The sequence below is a fragment of the Gekko japonicus genome, unplaced genomic scaffold (assembly GCF_001447785.1).
Source record: "Gekko japonicus isolate JY-2015 unplaced genomic scaffold, Gekko_japonicus_V1.1 scaffold43, whole genome shotgun sequence".
Classification (NCBI taxonomy): Eukaryota; Metazoa; Chordata; class Lepidosauria; order Squamata; family Gekkonidae; genus Gekko; species Gekko japonicus.
In genome coordinates, this window is record NW_015173123.1 from 2,140,354 (window position 1) to 2,158,378 (window position 18,025).

General features: G+C 46.4%; 1 protein-coding gene across 1 annotated transcript in view; it reads left to right on the top strand.

Annotated features, from left to right (window-relative positions):
• MSI2 (musashi RNA binding protein 2) overlaps positions 1-18,025 on the top strand; it is a 570,680-nt gene that overhangs the window by 511,549 nt on the left and 41,106 nt on the right. Inside the window, exon 9 of the mRNA XM_015421923.1 lies at positions 6,964-7,026. Coding sequence (XP_015277409.1) covers positions 6,964-7,026 — 63 coding nt within the window. The remainder of the gene's footprint in view (positions 1-6,963; positions 7,027-18,025) is intronic.

Here is an 18,025-nt window from a genome sequence, read left to right on the forward strand (position 1 = left end):
TGGCAGCTCTTGAGCAGATTTGACTTTGCTTTCCCACGCTCTGAGGGTCAAACTGAGACACAGGAGCTGCACATCTGTGTGCTCAAACACAGGGCTGCCCCGACTGCATAGAAAGAGAACACTGCGGTGTGTATTGTCAGCACGCAAAGTAATGCATACCTGCAGTCCAGAGCTCTCCCCTTAACCTGCTTGTTAGTTCCACATACCCCCTTTTCCCCAAGCCGTTGTCTTATAAATGAGCACAGTGAGGAATTGGGTGGAAAAGAAAAGGGCTGGGGGGGGGGGGACGACATGAAGAGTTCTCTTTAGTGATCAGAGGTATTTTCCAGGTTCTGATCCAAGGCATGATAAAATGATGATTCTGTTTAATCTGATCTCCTATTGTATGTATATACGTATGCCAATAAAGGCTTGTCAAAGTCAAAATGAAGATTCCCCCATAGGCATCTAATGGCCCTAGCATAGGAAAGTTGCCTCTGTATGTCTCTGGTCGTGATCTCTTGTGCTTGGCATGGGAGGTGCTCACAGGCTCAGATGGGGATGCTTTGGATGCTTGCCTACTAATTCAGCCCCTTCAGTTGCCACGCCAAAAGCCAAGCCTAGCTAAGGAGCATCCATCTATACACTGTAAGCCACACGTGGCCCCCAACTGTGGATCAGGGCCACATGTGGCTAAACAGGGTTTTCAGCAAACTCCCCAGGTTTACAGAAAAATCTGAATTTAAAAAAAAAAATACACAGGGGGTTTAAATCCCCCAAAAGTAAAGTAGCATTCTCTGTGCCTGCGCAGAGAATGCGCTTGCCTCCAGCGGCCACTGCAGTCCCTGAGTTGTGCTGGGCCTGGCCGTGGCAGTTGCACAGCGCAAGAGCCCCACTGGGCCTGGGGGCGGCGGTCGCACAGCCCTGACTGCATAGAGATTCCCCCCGGCCTTGCACCTGTGTGCCTTGCACTTCTACTCACCTGGAGAAAAACAAGGTGCTGAGGCCATCAAAGGAGCTAAAGCGGACTGAGGCATTCCAGTGGGTGGAGAGGCTCAGTGGCGGCTGCCACGTAGCCGTAGAGCCACGCAGGGCATGCTGCCAGCAGCAGGCAACCCTGGAAGAAGAAGAAGAAGAGATTGGATTTATACCCTGCCCGTCACTACCCAAGGGTGTCTCAGAGCGGCTTACAAACTCCTTTCCCTTCCCCTCCCCACCACAGACACCCTGTGAGGTAGGTGGGGCTGAGAGAGCTCTTGACAGAAACTGTTCTTTTTCGAGGACAGCTGTTATCAGAACTACAGCTTGCCCAAGGTCATCCAGCCCAGGTGCAAGTGGAGGAGTGGGGAATCAAACCCGGCTCTCCCAGATTAGAGTCCGCGCACTTAACCACTACCCCAAACTGGCTCACTGGAGTTGTGCTGGGCCTCCTGCTGGCAACAGCATGGTCCCTGAGTCATGCTGGGCCCGGTGTGGCAGCCACACAGCCCAGCAGCTGCACAGGGCACGCCACGGGGAGTCGCACTGGGCCCGCTGCCAGCAGCAGTGCAGCCCCTGGGCCTGGCAAGAAGGTGGGTGGAATCCCACCCCCCCGGTGAGTTTCGTGGGCCCACACTTGTTCTTGTCTAAATGTGCCTGGAGGTCTGCCATGCAGGCAGGTTGACAAGGCTCACCAGGACCTCGGTCTTTGTCACGATCCACCCCAGCAGTGACCTTTGCTGCATTTCATGCAAGGCCTTCAGATATTGTTGAGCCATTTTCAGGTCTCTTCCAGAAGGCCCCGATGAATGACAGTTATTCCTTGTGCAGATAATGTACAGCAAAACACCATATAGTTTGGTTTGCACCGAGACACCAGAAGATCCCTGCTGGGTCAGGCTGTCTATTCCAGCATCCTGTTTTCCACCCAAAAGTAGAGTGTGAAGGCAACAGAGTCCCCTGTTGTTTGTCCCCATGACCTAATACTCACAAGTTTCTGCTACTGAACAAAGAAGTCCCATTCTTAGCTATATTGGCTCTTAGCCATGGCCAGACCCGCCCTCCTCCAGTAACTTGTCTAGCACCCTTTTAAAGCCACGTAATCTAGGAGTCGTCACGACATTCCTGGCGTGACTTCCATAGCTCTGTTATGCATTACATTCTGTGAAGAGGTACTTTTTAACACCTGTCCCAAATCTACTGCCAGTCAATGTCATTTAGAGTGAAAAACTGTGCCCTGTCCATTTTGAATATGCAGTAGGATGCACATCGTGGCACAGAACAGGCAGAGCTTTAGAGAAACTTCTCTGGTGACTAGCAAAGTCTGGGGAGTGGTTTGGTGAGCCCGTTGCCACCAGGGAAATCTGCTCAAACCCTTCTCTGATCACGCCACAGGTGAATGTCATAAAACAAGGCGCTGTCTTGCTCCTGGTCGCTGCCTTCAGTACATCGCCTGGCAAGCTGTTGGCAGTGCCCTGGCCCATTTGTGGTGATTTCTGTCGCCAAATCCAAGTACCTCAAGAAAGCATAGGGGCTGGTAGGGTTGCCTAACTCTGGCTTGGGAAATTTCTGGTGGTTGGGAGGAGTTGTCTGGAGAGGGAGGGAGGGAGGGAGGGAGGGGTTGTTGTCACCCTCTGAAGCTGCTTCCCCCCCCCCCTCCGAAACTGACCTCTGTCATTGAGAGATCAGTTATAAATCTGGGGAACTTCCAGGCACCACTGGGAGGTTGGCAACCGTTAGTCTTTATGAGCAAGTGCATCAGATAGGGATCACCCCACACCCTGGGAAAGAGGTTGTGTTCGTCTCTCCCCCCCCCCCCCCGCCCAAAATAATGTCGCAGTGAACACTTGCGTGCTGCAAAGGTTTCAGTTTGTGCAGCTGCTTCAGCCCTCAGCACTGTGGGGCATTTCTTCCTTCCCCGCCCTCCATACTTCCAGTCTTTTGCAACCATTAAATGCCACCATTTAAGAATGTGCCAGTTAACCTCTGCATTGAATAAGGATGTGATCCACTGTGTTTGTGCACATGTTGTCTGTGTGGGGGATGGGCTTAAACAATAGCCGGAGGGAGCTTTGCATTTATTTACCTGGAATCTTTTTCCCCCAACAGCCCTATTACCATATTTAAATGCAAGTATGTCTCTCTTAATTGATATTTTACAGTAGTTTAGAGACACTTTTGCCTATCACTTCTGTTGTTTGGTTTTTCCCTGGTAGCAGTACATGTAGCTATGGTGATAGAACTAGAACTAGCTGGCTGACTACTCTGGATTTCTCTTTTCTGTTCTCTTCTGCTTTTCCCTGTCCTTTTCTTGGGAGCCTTTCTGTAGTTGCCTTCATAATGACAAAGCACAACCTGCTTAGTTACCAACCTAGAGCTTTGCCCTTTCTCGTGTTTGGCATAACCCCCAGCACTGGTGGGCATCGTCTTTCCAGCAGCCTCTTTTCTCTGCAATGAGGACATTTTTAGCAAGCAGCTCATTTGGGCTCAAAAACAAAGGGGGGGAACCCTCTGAATTTGTCAAGACAGTTGCTTCCATCCCCTTCACTCCTGGCCTTCCCTTAATAGAAGCTCAGCCGTATTTTTGGGCCCCAAATTACGCTTTCTCTGCTGTCAGCGTGTACCACCCAGGTCAGTTTCACTGCCTTCTTGCCCAGCCTGCCCGGAGGGTCAAGCTAGATGTGATGCAGGCCGTCCTCTTGCTTTATTCACCTGGTGTCCCAATCGTGTATAAAGCAGGGAATGGGGTATATGTGTCAGATTTTTCAAAAGATATATTTGTATGGGGGGGGGGTCCCACTTTACCACAAAACTCACTGCCGCTTCAGTTTTCTCCTCAGAGATGGGCTGAGAGAAAGCTGCCTGCAGTGATGGTTACCCAGTGAAGTCGAGGGGGTGAGGTTTCGCTCCCCTCGCCAACACACACTTCCTGTTGTCAGACTTAGATACCCACCCCTTCCGTTTTATATAGAAAGGAGGCAGACACGAAAGCCATTGTGGTTGCCCCGCCATGACTAGTTTGGCTCTGCAATACAAATTCAGTCCACATACTATTTGTGGTTCTCAGGCTAGCCAGAGGTCTGTTTTTCTGGTGCCACTAAACTGTTCCTTGCAGTGTTTTTGGAAGTGCCATTTTTAAGGCTATAGCTCCACACTGGAGAGTGAGACAAAATACCCAATTTGCTTTACTCAAAAAAAGAAAAAAGAAAAGGCATTTTGTGTCATGGGCAGTCCAGCTCTTCTTGCCTGGTCCATTTTTTGTAATCTGTGGACACACGTTTTTACAGTGGAAACCTGCCAGTCTCTGGTGTTTCTCTTGCGTTAGAAAACACCTCCCTCCATCCCCGTTGTCTGCCTGAAGAAAATGGTGGCCAGAGTCCTGAGGTCCACAAAACCAGTTATCCTAACTTTATACGCAGAATCTGTGTCTCCTTTTAAAAAGGAAAAAAGAATGAAGAATTGTTAGGTACCTGCTCATTCTGGAGGAACTTTCAGTGCACTTTCCAACTGGATTTTGCCAGTTCACACAGTAAAATCACTGAAAGTGGATTATTTAGTGTGTTTGTGACCATGGCCTTAGAATTAGTGCCTGTTAGTGCTCAGCAGATCCAAATGCACAGAGCAAGAAGATGGTCTGCTCCTCAGAGGGCTTTGCCAGCGTTGTCCCTCAGACATATTGAACGTGTAAACTTTTCTCCGCTCACCTTGCCTACTTTTCTGTCAGTTTGCAAGGCCAGATAACAGGCCGGATAACACAGGGGGAGGCGTGGCTATTTGTGGTGCCGCAATTCAATGCGCCATAACGCAATCCCACGCAGCATGCCACAGTACCTTCCCTCCGCGTCAATGAGAGGCCGGAGGGAAAAGCGGCGTGCCGGCGCAATCGCGCCGGTGCATTCTGGAGGCAGCCCGTGGCAAACCGGTTGCTACTACCTTCGACAGGTATTTTTTAACTCTGCATTTTCGGCAGTATGCCACAGGTTGGCCACGGGCCAGATGTTGTAGTGTGATCATGCCTGGAAACTCTGCCATTCGATCATGGCTCTCCCACAGCAGATTTGCCGTGTGAACGGGGCCATAGCCTGCGGCGGCGGTAGGGCCAGATCATGGTTTGCTGCTCCGCAAGTGAACATTTAAGGAGCCTGTGGTGTACTCCTGCAGTCACCCCCTTCATCTGTCTCTCATTAGCTAATGAAATATTTCTGGGTTTTCGGCAAACCATATTCTAATATTACAGGGAGTGAACCTCTGGCTCCTTAAAGGGTATGTTCATGTAGCAGCAAAGCAGGGTTGGATGTAGCATCTAAGCTAGGCCACAATCTTCCAGACTTTTCGTGTCAGATGCACAAATATAGGCAGGCATACATTTCAGGTAAATCAGAAGTTCATTCTTCGCTGAGGTTGAGTTAGTACAAGTTCTTGTCTCCTCAGCGTCTTCTAAGAAGCACTTGTGATTGATCTAAAATGTCCTCTGTTGCTCCAGCTATTTCTCCAGACTCAGTGCAGGGCACTATAGAAGACTATAACAGCCACATAGCATTTTTCCTGTAAGTTACCCATGTTCGCTTCCTTTTGCAAGCAAACAAGGTACAAAACTTGATTCATCCATTTCATTGTAATGAAACAAGGGTGAAAGCAAGGTAATAGAATCTTAATGGGGCAGCTGTGAATTCAGATACAGCTACCCTAGGATCTTGTTTTAGCCCACATTTCAATGGTCCACAAAGCAGGCTCAATAGAAGAAGAGGCAATGGGGCTTGCTTAAATGTACAGTGAAAATGAAGCCAGGCTGGTTGTTCCAGAGAACAGGTGTGCAGTCAGTTTTTCACCTGGGGACAGGGAAGGGGGAGAGCAAGAGAGGTGCTTCTTTCCATAATGTGAAAACAAAAGAAGTGTCCTGTGATGCCTTAAAAAGTAAGAAGGGCTAAGCCCTCAAAGCTTGTGCTGCCATGAATCTGTTAGTAATGAAGGTGCCACAGGGAGCCTTCTCTTGTTTCTTTTGCAACCAGCTAAAATGGCTAACCCACCGGGATCCACATTTACACAAATGTGAAAGCAGCGAAGAAAAGTGAGGGCCGTGGTGCAGCAGACAATGAGACCAGCATTTTTAGGTGTGAACAGCTTAGGGCATTCTGGTGCCTGTGGCAGGAGATTCAAAGGGGGCTGAATTGATTCGTTTGTAGCCCAGGCCTCCTGTGGCCTTCAGGGCACCCAAGTCTACCATCAGAATCCGCTGGTTCACACAGCTGCCAATCCAGCTTGGCTTCATCTACCACGATAGCCCAGGCGACTCATGCTGCAGAATGTGGAGGCAGAACACGGGAGGAGACTGGGTTAGAACCAGTACGCTGATTGCTTTTCGACATATTTTAACAGGATATTTTAACATGATATGCCCCGCCTGCAACCTGAAGTGGTCGGCTTCCTTCTGCCCCCTCCGGGTCCCAGTGCCTCACTCAGCTTCATGTGTAGCCCGGGTTCATCAGCTGTTCTGCAGATCCATAAAACGTACTAGTAGACTGAGGGCGACTGAGTTTGGCTGAGGTCTGTATTCCTTCAGAGGACAGGCGTGGCATGGCGGGTCCTACTTCGGAATGCCCTCCCCGTATCAAAATGTTCCTTGAGTGTAGTCGGCGAGCGCTGTTGAGAGAGGGCCGGGCTGACCCTCCCACTCGGATGTTCAGGGTGTGGGCGTGCTGTGGTTTCTTGAGGGAAGCGGTCAGAAATGCAGGCCACACATGCTGACTGCATTCTGCCGTCACGTTTCGCATGTCTAGATCGTGTTTTTAGTCTGAGATAGTTTCAGCCTGAGCCCCTCAGAGAGCTGGCAAAGTCCCTGGTGAGACTAAAGCGGGTTGTGCAGTCTGACAGCTGCCCCCCCCACACACACCCCCCATTCGACCATCCTCTCAGCTCGCTGCAGCTGGATACACACGGTGGTGCCCTTTGCTTGTAGCTGTTTGTTGCACCTTCCCTTTGACCCTTCTTGTTTCTCCTCACGCCCAGGTTTCCCAGCAGCAGCCTATGGACCAGTAGCGGCGGCAGCAGTGGCGGCAGCGAGAGGATCAGGTAGGGGGGCCTGTGGAAGAGGCGGCTACACGGCATACCCTCAGAATGCTGGGGCAGGTAAAAGCTCTGTCGGTATTCTGTGTGGCTGCAACTCTCCGTCACGTTCTCTGATCTTCCTCATGCTTGTCTTCGGGGAAACCTGCCAAAGAAAACCAAATATTCCAAGCAGAGGCCATGAGACTCAGAGCAGCTGTTAGGCTGTACAACGGAAAGAGCTGTGGAAGCAGGGGAGTTGTTGGGTGGACCTTTAAAAAAGGGGAGGACGGACGATACAAGTTTTCATTTCTCAACAGTTTGCACCGGGCTAACAATGCACTCTTGCCTCCCAAGTTAATCCCTCAGCTGCTGGAGCAGCAAGCTGTATCTACCACTTTTAGGCTATGAGACAGATATTGTGTTTATATCACTCTCAGAAAGGCTCCAGCCTTTTTGGCTTTTAAAGTGGCAGATCCATTTAAGTAGACAAAGGTTCCAAATGCTGCGTTTAGGATCAGGATATAGGACACTGCATCTAAGTGTGGTCTGCCAAAGGTATTTTGGGTCCCCATTTGGGTCCAGATCAGTGATTCTTTCAACAGCTTGGTTATTCAGACACTTCAGTCATGTTTTGTCATGTGACTGGCAAGAAAACCTTGAAATGTAGAGTATTTTTCTCTGTCCCTTGTTGGTCCAAGTCTAGCTAATACGAATGAGGGCTGCAATATGTAGGCTAGGAAGAGCAGTGTGACTTTGTTTCCCACCCCTCTGCGTGCATGGTCAAGCTGAAGGTCTTGTCAGCTGGACTCAGACTGTCGCTGCAACAGACCGCTTTTGAAAGGGTCTGACTTCTTCCTCTCCTCCCCCAGTTGCTTCTGAATTTAGACTTCATACTGAGTTTATCTGGTTAGGCATAATCTCTGAACTGACAATTGGCCACCAAACCAGAATCCAAAACTTCACTCTGAAGTGGATTTGCTGTGCCAGCTGTGGTTTGGCTTGATGTGCACATTAACACACCACAGGTCTGGAGGCCAGGGCACCATGGAGGCAGGAATGAAAACATGAAGCCAAGAGATGGAAAATGAAAGCAAAGCTGCTCTAAACCATGCTCTTTCCATGGTATGTCTGGCAGTTCAAGCCACATTTTGGTTTCTAAAATATGGTTAGCATTAACCAGTACTTTGATATAATGTCCAAAGTGAGCGCTTGTGAGAAGAGCAAAGTAGTTGCAGAAAGCCATCCGCATCCTTAGTCAATTAGCATCGCACCAGGGATAGGTTAGAATAGCTCTACGGAAGAGCACAACCTTTTCCAGGCACTTCTAAAAAGAGCTTGGCTGTCGTTTAAAGTTCTTTGAGCTTAGATGCCATTTCAGCTTTTGTTACCTGCTGCAAACTCCCAATCAAGTTTCATGAGAAATGTTAACCCTTTTTTTGAGTCCACCTATTCAAAAAAAGACAAAACACAACCTTCTCCAGTTCCTTCTTTCCAACATCTCAGTAACCCTCCTGCTAAGGGAGTGAGATTATTTTTACCAATTAGTTCTTTCCCTGGGATTTCAGCTGAGGAAAATACCAATCCGCATTTTGGCATATTGAAGCATTGAAGAGCATCATGAGTGGGCTGTGAGGCTTGCCCGTGCCTCTTTCTTTCTTTCTTTCTTTCTTTGCAATGCTTCCTTGCTGGCCTCGGGCTCGGTGGTGCTACCCGAGTGCTGAGCCCCGGGGGCAAAGGGCCACTTCCTCAGCGGGCTCCATTGCTCCCAATCTTTTTTGCTGCTAAGATTAAGTGGGTTCTTGAGGGTGATGGGGTGAAGAATCCAGATGGAAGCGTCAGCTCTGGGCCCAAATTCCCCAACCTGATTGGAGGCATCAAACACAGAGCAAAAAATTCCATGGTCACAGCTTCTTGCCGCTCTCTCATGATGAAGGTGGGTCTTCCATGCGGAGCTTCTACGCCCACTAGCTAGGCCTCGTGGAACAAAACCAAGGGGAGAACAGGGAGAAGGGCTGCCAACAGCTGGTGCCCCAGCAGACTTGGGGGGAAGGCCTGAATTCGCTGGAGCCCACGGTGAACTCCGTTCCATGCAAACTGGCACTGCTTGCGGGGCTACAAAGGATCATCCGTAGCAGTTTTAATGTTGTGATACTTGGGGGGAAGCCCAAGGGGGGAATTGGCCAGACAGTGATGGGATTACTTTTACTTTACTTTACTTTGTATTTTTTTCTGTCTTTAAAACAAATTGATTTCATCTATTATTTGAGAAAGAATGGACAGTTTGCCACATCCCTTCCCTACATGGCTTTAGTTTTAATTTAAACAGAGAGACACGTTTTCCCATGAAAAAAAGGCTGAGAGTTCTGTCAAAGTAACTTTGCCTTCACTGTTGTCCTGTTTTGATCAAAGTGCTTCTGGTGTCCATTACAACTGAACTGACCATCAGCCAATTTTCTCTGCTTGATATAATTTGGTTGGTTTTTTTCCTTTACTACTATTTGAAATCTGTTTTTAAAAAGAGCAAATTAATGTGTGATACAAAACTAAAGCTAACCCGAAATTAACACCAACATTAATGGCAAGTTTAAAGAGCAGTCTGGGCACCTGCTGTGTCTTCTGTGTTTTGAAAGGAACCCCGGGGGGGGGGGTCTGCCCAAGGGAGGCCAGGAAGCCTGTCCTGCTGGGGGGGGTGTGCTCCATTTGTGGCTGTTTCTATCAAAGGGGATCAGCAGTGATAGTGAATTGTATTCAGGAGCCATGCAATATAATCAGCTTCATGCTAACAGTGCTCAGGTCTGATTCATTACCAGCAAGGGCAGAAATGCCCAGTGCACTCCAGATGGAAGTCATTGGCTTCATTTGTTGTTGATTAGAGCCAGATTGCTCAGAGCACATATGCAAGATCACTTCAAGTGACCACTTAGTCGCCTCTGTGTCTTAAGGAGCACAAAGGTGCAATGTGCAATTGCAACTTCCCTTTAGTTCAGTGAGCATTCATGGATCTCTCCCTGCTGAAAAGATTACAGGGGGTAGGCTGGTTCTGCGTAGTTCTTCTTTCCAGTGAGGAGCTAGTGGTGGAACCCCACAAGTGTACCATTAGCTTTCACCCTGCCGGTGTGTTTATGGATCTCTAGACTGAGAAAGAGTTCCATGTAAAACTACTGAATGCAGGGAACTCTGCCGGGGTGATTTGAAAAATTGACTGCACCAAGGCCCAAGCCTTCACTTGGAATGAAACATGAAAGTTCCAGACGTGGACTAAAAATCAGGCAGTCTGTTTGTTAAGATGGAAATGTGCATTGCAGTTCCGATGTTATGTGTACCCACACTTAAGAGGCAAGGGCAATTCCCAGAGGCAAATCTTTTGGAAAGACATATAAGATGTGGCAATATTTGATGGACATACACACTCAGCTTGCTTCCTGTAAGCCTGCAGGTGAGATGATAGGCATAAATTTCACCCCAGAGGAGAGAGGTTGCTGTTCTGAGAGAAAATCCCATTTGTTTTGGTACAATAAAGAGAAGTTTTATCTATGTGATCAGGTCAGTGGCCTTGGGTAAGGACCCCTTTAGGTTTTACTAGTCTAAAATAAATCACATTGGTTCCAGAATGGTTCATCTCTTGTATTCTGTGGTGCCATTTTTTGGAACTGAAAGCCAGTTTGATGTAGTGGTTTAAGTGTGCGGACTCTAATCTGGGAGAACCGGGTTTGATTCCCCACTCCTCCATTTGCAGCTGCTGGATGGGCATAGTTCTGTCAGAGCTGTTCTCTCAAGGACAGTTCTGGAAAGAGCTCTTGCAGCCCCACCTACCTCACAGGGTGGGGAGAGGAAGGGAAAGGAGTTTGTAAGACACTCTGAGACTCTGAGTGAAGGGCAGGATATAAATACAATCTCTTCTTCTCTTCTTCTTCTTCCTTGACTGATAGGAAAATTATGTGAAACACAAAAGTTTGTTAGTTTTCCAAAACCAAAATGAAGGGATTGTCTTGAACCATCTTGAATCCCTCTCTCAAATCCTTTTTAGTGTATGTGCTGCCAAAGCAAGCACACCCTCTCTCAAATCAACAGATCATCTATGATGCCATGTCAACTAAAATAACTCCATTCACCAGGCAACTATATCTCTCCACATAATGTTTTACATCCACCTTGCAAATGTTTTGCTTACCATTTTGGATGAATTAGAATCTGAGTCACATTAGCATGATAGTCTGCTTTTTGTAACAAGCCCGTCTGAGACAGTTTCACTATCAGCCCCACATTTGTGCCCCCTCCTGAGCATGCCCAGAGGTCCTGTATACGCCAGCTTCCATGTTCACTTCAGTGGAGTGGGCAGATCTCTGCATTTATCCTTTGCACATGCCATTTAACTTGCAAGCAAGGGAACAACGAACGTGTGCCTCAGCATCATTTGCCATCAAGATATCATTGGACTGGGATGAACATTTCCTCTGACATATTTTGAGGACTGTTGGGTTTCTCCCCCCCCCCCCCCATGGCTCAGTTCAGACACTTGCCAGGATGGTGATCCATTCCACTTGATGGGGGAGTGGGTGTGTCCACCACTGCTCTCCCATGTGCCCTAAGGAATATGTGAAGTGAACATTTCATGTGGACATTTGTACATGATGTGATGTTCTGATTCATACAATTCTCTCCATCAAAACAGGGAGAGGAAGCGTAGCATAAGGAGAGCTGCCATGTGTGTGCAGGCTTCTCCCTCGTGGAGTGCCGCGTGTGTGTGCAGGGGAGGTGTGCATCCGCTTCTCCACTCCATGAGCAGATCACCACCTAATAAGATGGCTGAACTGAGTCTACATCATATTTTCTTGAAAATGTCACTTGCTTATTTCCTTTCCGTTGGGAAGGTCCTGTCAGGGTTCCATTTGAAACAGAAAACCAAAAGATAGACTCTGGCAGCCTGTTCGTTTGCCGGATGCTTCTAAGGCTTGATCCCTTTTTCTCCCGCCTCAGTCAAAACTGAAATGGCCAGAGATTCTGCTGCCTGGCCCTGGGAAGGATAGAGAATCTACCTGCTTGACCACCTGCAGACACTCCGTAGTGGAACCCAAAAGAGGTGGTCCCCCGCAGTCCCCAGCCTCCCCTCCACACTGCCTTGGCCAGACCTCCTGCTCCTTTTAAAACCTGCCGCTCCTTACTGCCCTTTATACTTGCCAGCCATAACCCATCTCATGACATGAGCTACTGACCTGAATGGTGAGTGTGAGCAGTTATGTTCTTGTTGTTTTCTCTCTTGCTTGGTTGGGGCTGCTGTGAGAGAGGGTGTCTCTGAGGCATTCTCTCCGGCCTCTCTTGCTCTGGGACGAGCACTCCTCTCAAACACTCTTCTGAGCACGCTCAGCAGGAAGGTTTGTCCACACCTATTAATCCTCTCTCTGTGTCCAGCTTCTTGTTAGTAGCAGCTGGTTGCATGTTTTTTTGCTTGTTCAGACGAAACGGTTCAAGAAACGACTCATATTCCAAATCTTGAAAAATGTCTCTTTTTTATTTTTATTTTTTGTTTGTTTATCTTAGTACACTTTCTCTCTTTTGGTTTCTTATTACTTTTCCCTTACTTAATAAAACAGAACACTTGTTGTTTGTAAAACATCTCACATCCCCCTTGCTTGTTCTTAGAGTGTTATGTATCTGTGGGACTGAACTAAATGCATGCACTTGTAGTAGTCGTAACTGGTAGCAGTAGATGTAGTTGTAGAACATGCATTGTTGAGTTGATATTATAGGTTATTGTCGACTCGAAAGAGCATGGCAGTCAAAGTGTAGCTGTGGTTGGTTTGGAAGAGTAGACCTGTTTGCACAGAGCACTGCTGAATGTCTGGATCCATAGCACAGCATCCACCAACCCGCCAACTTGAGCCTGTAAAATTCAATATGGCTTCTTGTTCTGCAAGGACCCACAGTGCTCTTCTGGTAGGAGTCAATTGACTACTGTAAACTACTCTGCCATTTTATCAAAAGAGAAAAGAGGCCCTGGTTTTAATTGTACATGTACATACACTTACTGGCGAGTAGTTCCCACTGAGGTCAGTAGGAGTTACTCATGTGTAAGTGTCGTAGTCTTGAGGGCCAAGCTGAATCTCAACAAGCATTGAGTGCATTAACCCTTTGGAGGTTCTGCATTAGCACTCCCAAGTGGCTGCGAAGGCCTTAATGGACACAGCCTGGCAGAGCAAGAGAGCCCAGCAGCAGAGTGTGTGGCTGACTGTGCTGAGGCACAAGGGAATTGGTTTTAGATCCTCAAACGCAAAATTGGCGCTTGGCGCTATTTGTATTCCTTTCCACATTGCCAAGGTGTAGGAGGCTGTTTCTTCTCAAGTACGACTGAACATTTCATGAACCCCCCAAGTATCAGGGATTGCTTGATCAGTTTCATCATCTTCACCATTGAGCCAGCAACCGTCTTTTGCGTTTTCATTTGTTTCTTTTTTGCACCTAATTTTCTGTACTCAGCTTCTCCAGTTGTTTTTCCAAATGAGCAGCAGTGGGTTAGGGGTGGCAGCTGGTACTGCAAGTCCTGAATGCCACATTATACTTGGTTTGTGGGTGCTGCTGTTTTGTCAGCAGAGCTCCTGCTGAGAGAGTAGATTGTGTACCCTGCCTAACCAGTTCAGCATCTCGCCTCCAGTCGCATTGCTGCTTTTGAGTGTGTTCAGTTTACTGAGCATGCTCTGTGGAGACTAAGAGTCTCCAGTTGAGGCTGTGAATCACAGCACTGTCTTTAGCATATGTTACTAAAATAGGTAAAATATAATTCTGATGTGCAATTCAGATTTAATTCCCAAGTCTTCTGTCAGGCCATAGGACACTTTGAGGCCCTTGGCCCCAAGTGTTAAAAAACAGAACAGGTACATACTGCTCTTTGACTGAAGGTGTGCAGCTTCCATAGAGTTATTCATCTTATAAATAACTTGCCCCTTAAGTTGCAGTCTGTTACGAGAAATGGGGCTCACTGTTTAATGTATTTAGCAGGGAAATTAGATGGGGAATGTATCTAAAAGTTAGCAAAGCGTAAAATTGCACAGGAAGTAGCAATCTTTGTTGTATGCTTAATTCTAGTACTTTCAAATATTTAGTCTTGCCATTAAGCACCTCTCTTGTTTTGCAAATTGCAGTCATAAAAAAGATGGGAGTTATGCACAGAAGGACTGGGGGAAATTCCAGCAATGTGTCACAACCATTTAGCTAGCTAGCCACTTGAATTTATTTTCCTGGCCAGATCATAGGGCAATAATTTAGAAGCAAATCTGACTGCGATTTATTTGTTTCTTTATTTATATTCCTGTCTTAAAAGTGCTTGAAGTTTAATACAAGCCATGCAATCTCTAAAAAGTCCACATGTGGCAAAATGAAGGATGCATCAGTAAATGTTCATATTTGCCTGCAGGACAGGACGAAACTGGATGGACAGTTTCATATTTTATATAACAAGGCTACATAACATTTGTATTTCACAAACATGATCTTGTTGTAATCCTTCAACAGTATGTCAGTGTTATCAACTCCATTTTGCAGACGTAGCTAATGAGGCTGCTGCTAACTGAGACTAGCTTCCCAAGGCCACATGTTGAGGCCATAGCAGAGGTGAGATTTTGGACCAGGGCATCCCTGATTGGTAGCTTGGTCTCTCACCCACTGCACCACACACCATAAGTAGACAGAAGCATATTTATCTGGAGGACAGAACTGTAGGCCAAGGCATGTCAAGACTGGGTCCTGGTCCAGTTTTTGCCATGCATTTCTTGTTCAGACTTCATGGTGTCCCATTTGTTTTTTGTTTTCAGTTACCCTAACCATAAAGTCCATCTTGCCATCTACAGATGGAAAGTGGTCTGTAAGAGCTGTATTGCACAGTATATAGATCACCATTCATGAGTGATGCAGTGAGTGAACCCTGAAAACCCGGGAAGCAGAAAAGCAGCAGCTGACTTTTCTTTTCCCATACCATCTGCATGGTTGTTGTAGGTATTTTACAATGTCCTGCCTACTTTTATTTGCTTCCCTGGCTATACAATGTGAGCATAACAGCATGCAAAAGTGGTTTGTACTCCGTCAGATCACAGGCCCAACAAGCCCAATACTGTCTAAATCTGACACAGAGGTCTTCCACAGTCCTGCTCCTTAAGAGACTTTAACTCAGTGGTTCTCAAACTTTTTCGGGCCACACACACACCCGGTTCCATAAACTCATTCCCAGTGCCCCCTACTCTGCCCTATAAAAAGCATTATTCAGAACAGCGGGTTGCATGACCCATTAAGGAAGATAAAAACAGTAACAATTAATTGCATATTTATTCAAAATTCAATTAAAACTTTTTAGTTTAATTTATTCATAAAATTGATGAACTTGATCCAATGATACCAGCTTTTCAAAGTCTGATAGTCATTTAGACACCACATTTAGTAACTACTTCATTGTTCAGTAAATTCTTAATGCGATTGACGGGCTTGATGAAGTGATACCAGTTTCCCAATGTCTGGTTTAAAGTCACTTAGCAGGAGTCTTAAATCACCACATTTAGTAATCTGGAATCAATTTGAAACCACATTCCACAAAATATGATGTTGGAAATGCCAGAAGGAGCTTCTTAACCACTGTCCATAGTGCAGGACAGAGACCAGAAATTTCCTTCTGTAATCAAAACTCTCGGTATGATTTCTTAAACTTCGGCTTCGGCTCACTGTCACTTTGTAGCTCAGTTAGTTCTTCTTCCACTATACCACCTTCCTCAGTATCTAAAAATGGGTTTATCACCCAATCTGGAATGTCCATCAAAAGAAGATCCTCCAGTTGCTCAGCATATCCAAATGGTCACAAAAAACTTGCAGATCATCATGTTGTATCTCACCTTTCTCTTCTAGCCCAGACAAGCTTGGAAATTGGTATAGCTTGCGACAGCCAATGTTGCATTTGAATAGAGCGGACTCTGAAATAAATGTAGAGATGACAGATTTGGCCTTAATAAGATTGACCTCATTTCTTTGCAACTGCAAATTCATTTCATTGAACTTTACAAATCATTCTGATAAATAAGCAATGTCATGCCCAATCTATTTGTGCACTGAATGGTTGCTGAGAGGAATCGTCTCTCAGGACTTACCGACAAAAAATTTTAAAATGACAGAGAGAAAAACACAGATGGTGACAACAGTTTCTCAAAACTCAGTCAACTGGTTTGACGAGAGCTACTTACTTCACCAGATTTCAGCACTATGCAGAGGCAGAAACTTGGGAGTGCCATTTGCCAGCATGATGTCATAGCTGGGTCAATCGTAAATAAGTTGAATCACAAGTCATGCACAACATAGTTGAAGGGGCCCACCTTCAGCACCCTCCCTGAGATGCGAAGACAGTAGGCATGATATGAGTCTCTTCATTCCCCTTGTACGATTCTGCTGTTAATCTCCTATAAAGAAGCTGCTACTTAAAAAAAAAAAGCAGAATGATTTCACTTTGGCTTTGGAAGTTGCACATTGATCAGTGGTTATTTGAAAACTTTAGTTACAAAAGGTGAATATTGTTAGGAATGTCCAGCTGCACATGCAGGGCATCTGTTTGTCTTTCTTGAGGTTGGATGTAATTTTCTTTCTCCTTGAAGCATCTGCAGAGTATTCTGTGAATTTGTAATCCAGGCAGTATTGCGGCCAAGTTCTCTGACCCCCAGCTGCAGTCATTTTACTAGATAATGTTGTGGGTAAAACGCATCAGTTTTTAATCACTTATTTTATAATAGAAAATCTTGGGCACTTGATAAATCATCTCTAGTGCAATTAGTAACCGGCTCAGGAGTGCAGACTTTAGTACAGTATAAGTTAATATTTAACGAACGTAGTCACTAACTTTTAATGGTGTTCTCAATCAGTGGAATTATTTTCAATGGTCTCTCTGGGTCACAGGGTGCCTTTCCTCACACACCCCTGGATGGCCCTTTCATCCAAACAGACTAATCATGTGTTCAGGAAGAAGGGGCACTAAAAGTTCTTTCAGTTACTGAGTGAATTGTACTCTCCTCATTAACTCCCCTCATGTATCACTGCCTTGACGTGTTGAGGGGGCTTGTGTGGTTCGATGATGCTGTGGGCTATGCCGTAGAGGGCCACCCAGGACGGACAGGCCACAACAGAGAACTCAGACCAAGTGTGATCCACTGGAGAAGGAAATGGCAACCCACTCCAGTATCTTTGCCAAGAAAACCCCATGGACAGTATCAAAAGGCTAAAAGATACAACGCGGGACGATGAGCCCCTCAGGTCGGAAGGTGTCCAATATGCTACTGGGGAAGAGCAGAGGGCAAGTACAAGTAACCCCAGAAAGAGTGAAGCGGCTGGGCCAAAGCCAAAAGGATGCTCAGTTGTGGATGTGTCTGATGGTGAAAGGAAAGTCCGATGCTGCAAAGAACAATACTGCATAGGAACCTGGAATGTAAGATCTATGAATCAAGGTAAGCTTGACGTGGTCAAAAATGAGATGGCAAGACTGAACATTGATATCATAGGAATCAGTGAACTTAAAGTGGACAGGAATGGGCGAATTTAACTCAGAAGACCATTATATCTACTACTGTGGCCAGGAATCTCGTAGAAAAAAAGGTGTGGCCTTTATAGTCAACAAGAGAGTGCAAAAGGCAGTACTGGGATGCAATCTCAAAAATGACAGAATGATTTCGGTCCCATTCCAAGGCAAACCATTCAACATCACAGTAATCCAAGTCTATGCCCCAACCACTGATGCAGAAGAGGCTGAAGTGGACCGGTTCTATGAAGACCCACCACACCTCCTAGAACTAACACCAAAAAATGATGTCCTCATCATCATAGGGGACTGGAATGCTAAAGTAGGAAGTCAAAAGGTAACCGGAATAACAGACAAGTTTGGCCTTGGAAAGCAAAGTGAAGCAAAGGAAAAGTTAACAGAATTTTGTCATGAGAACACACTGGTCATAGCGACCACCCTTTTCCAACAACCTAAGAGGTGACTCTACACATGGACATCACCAGATGG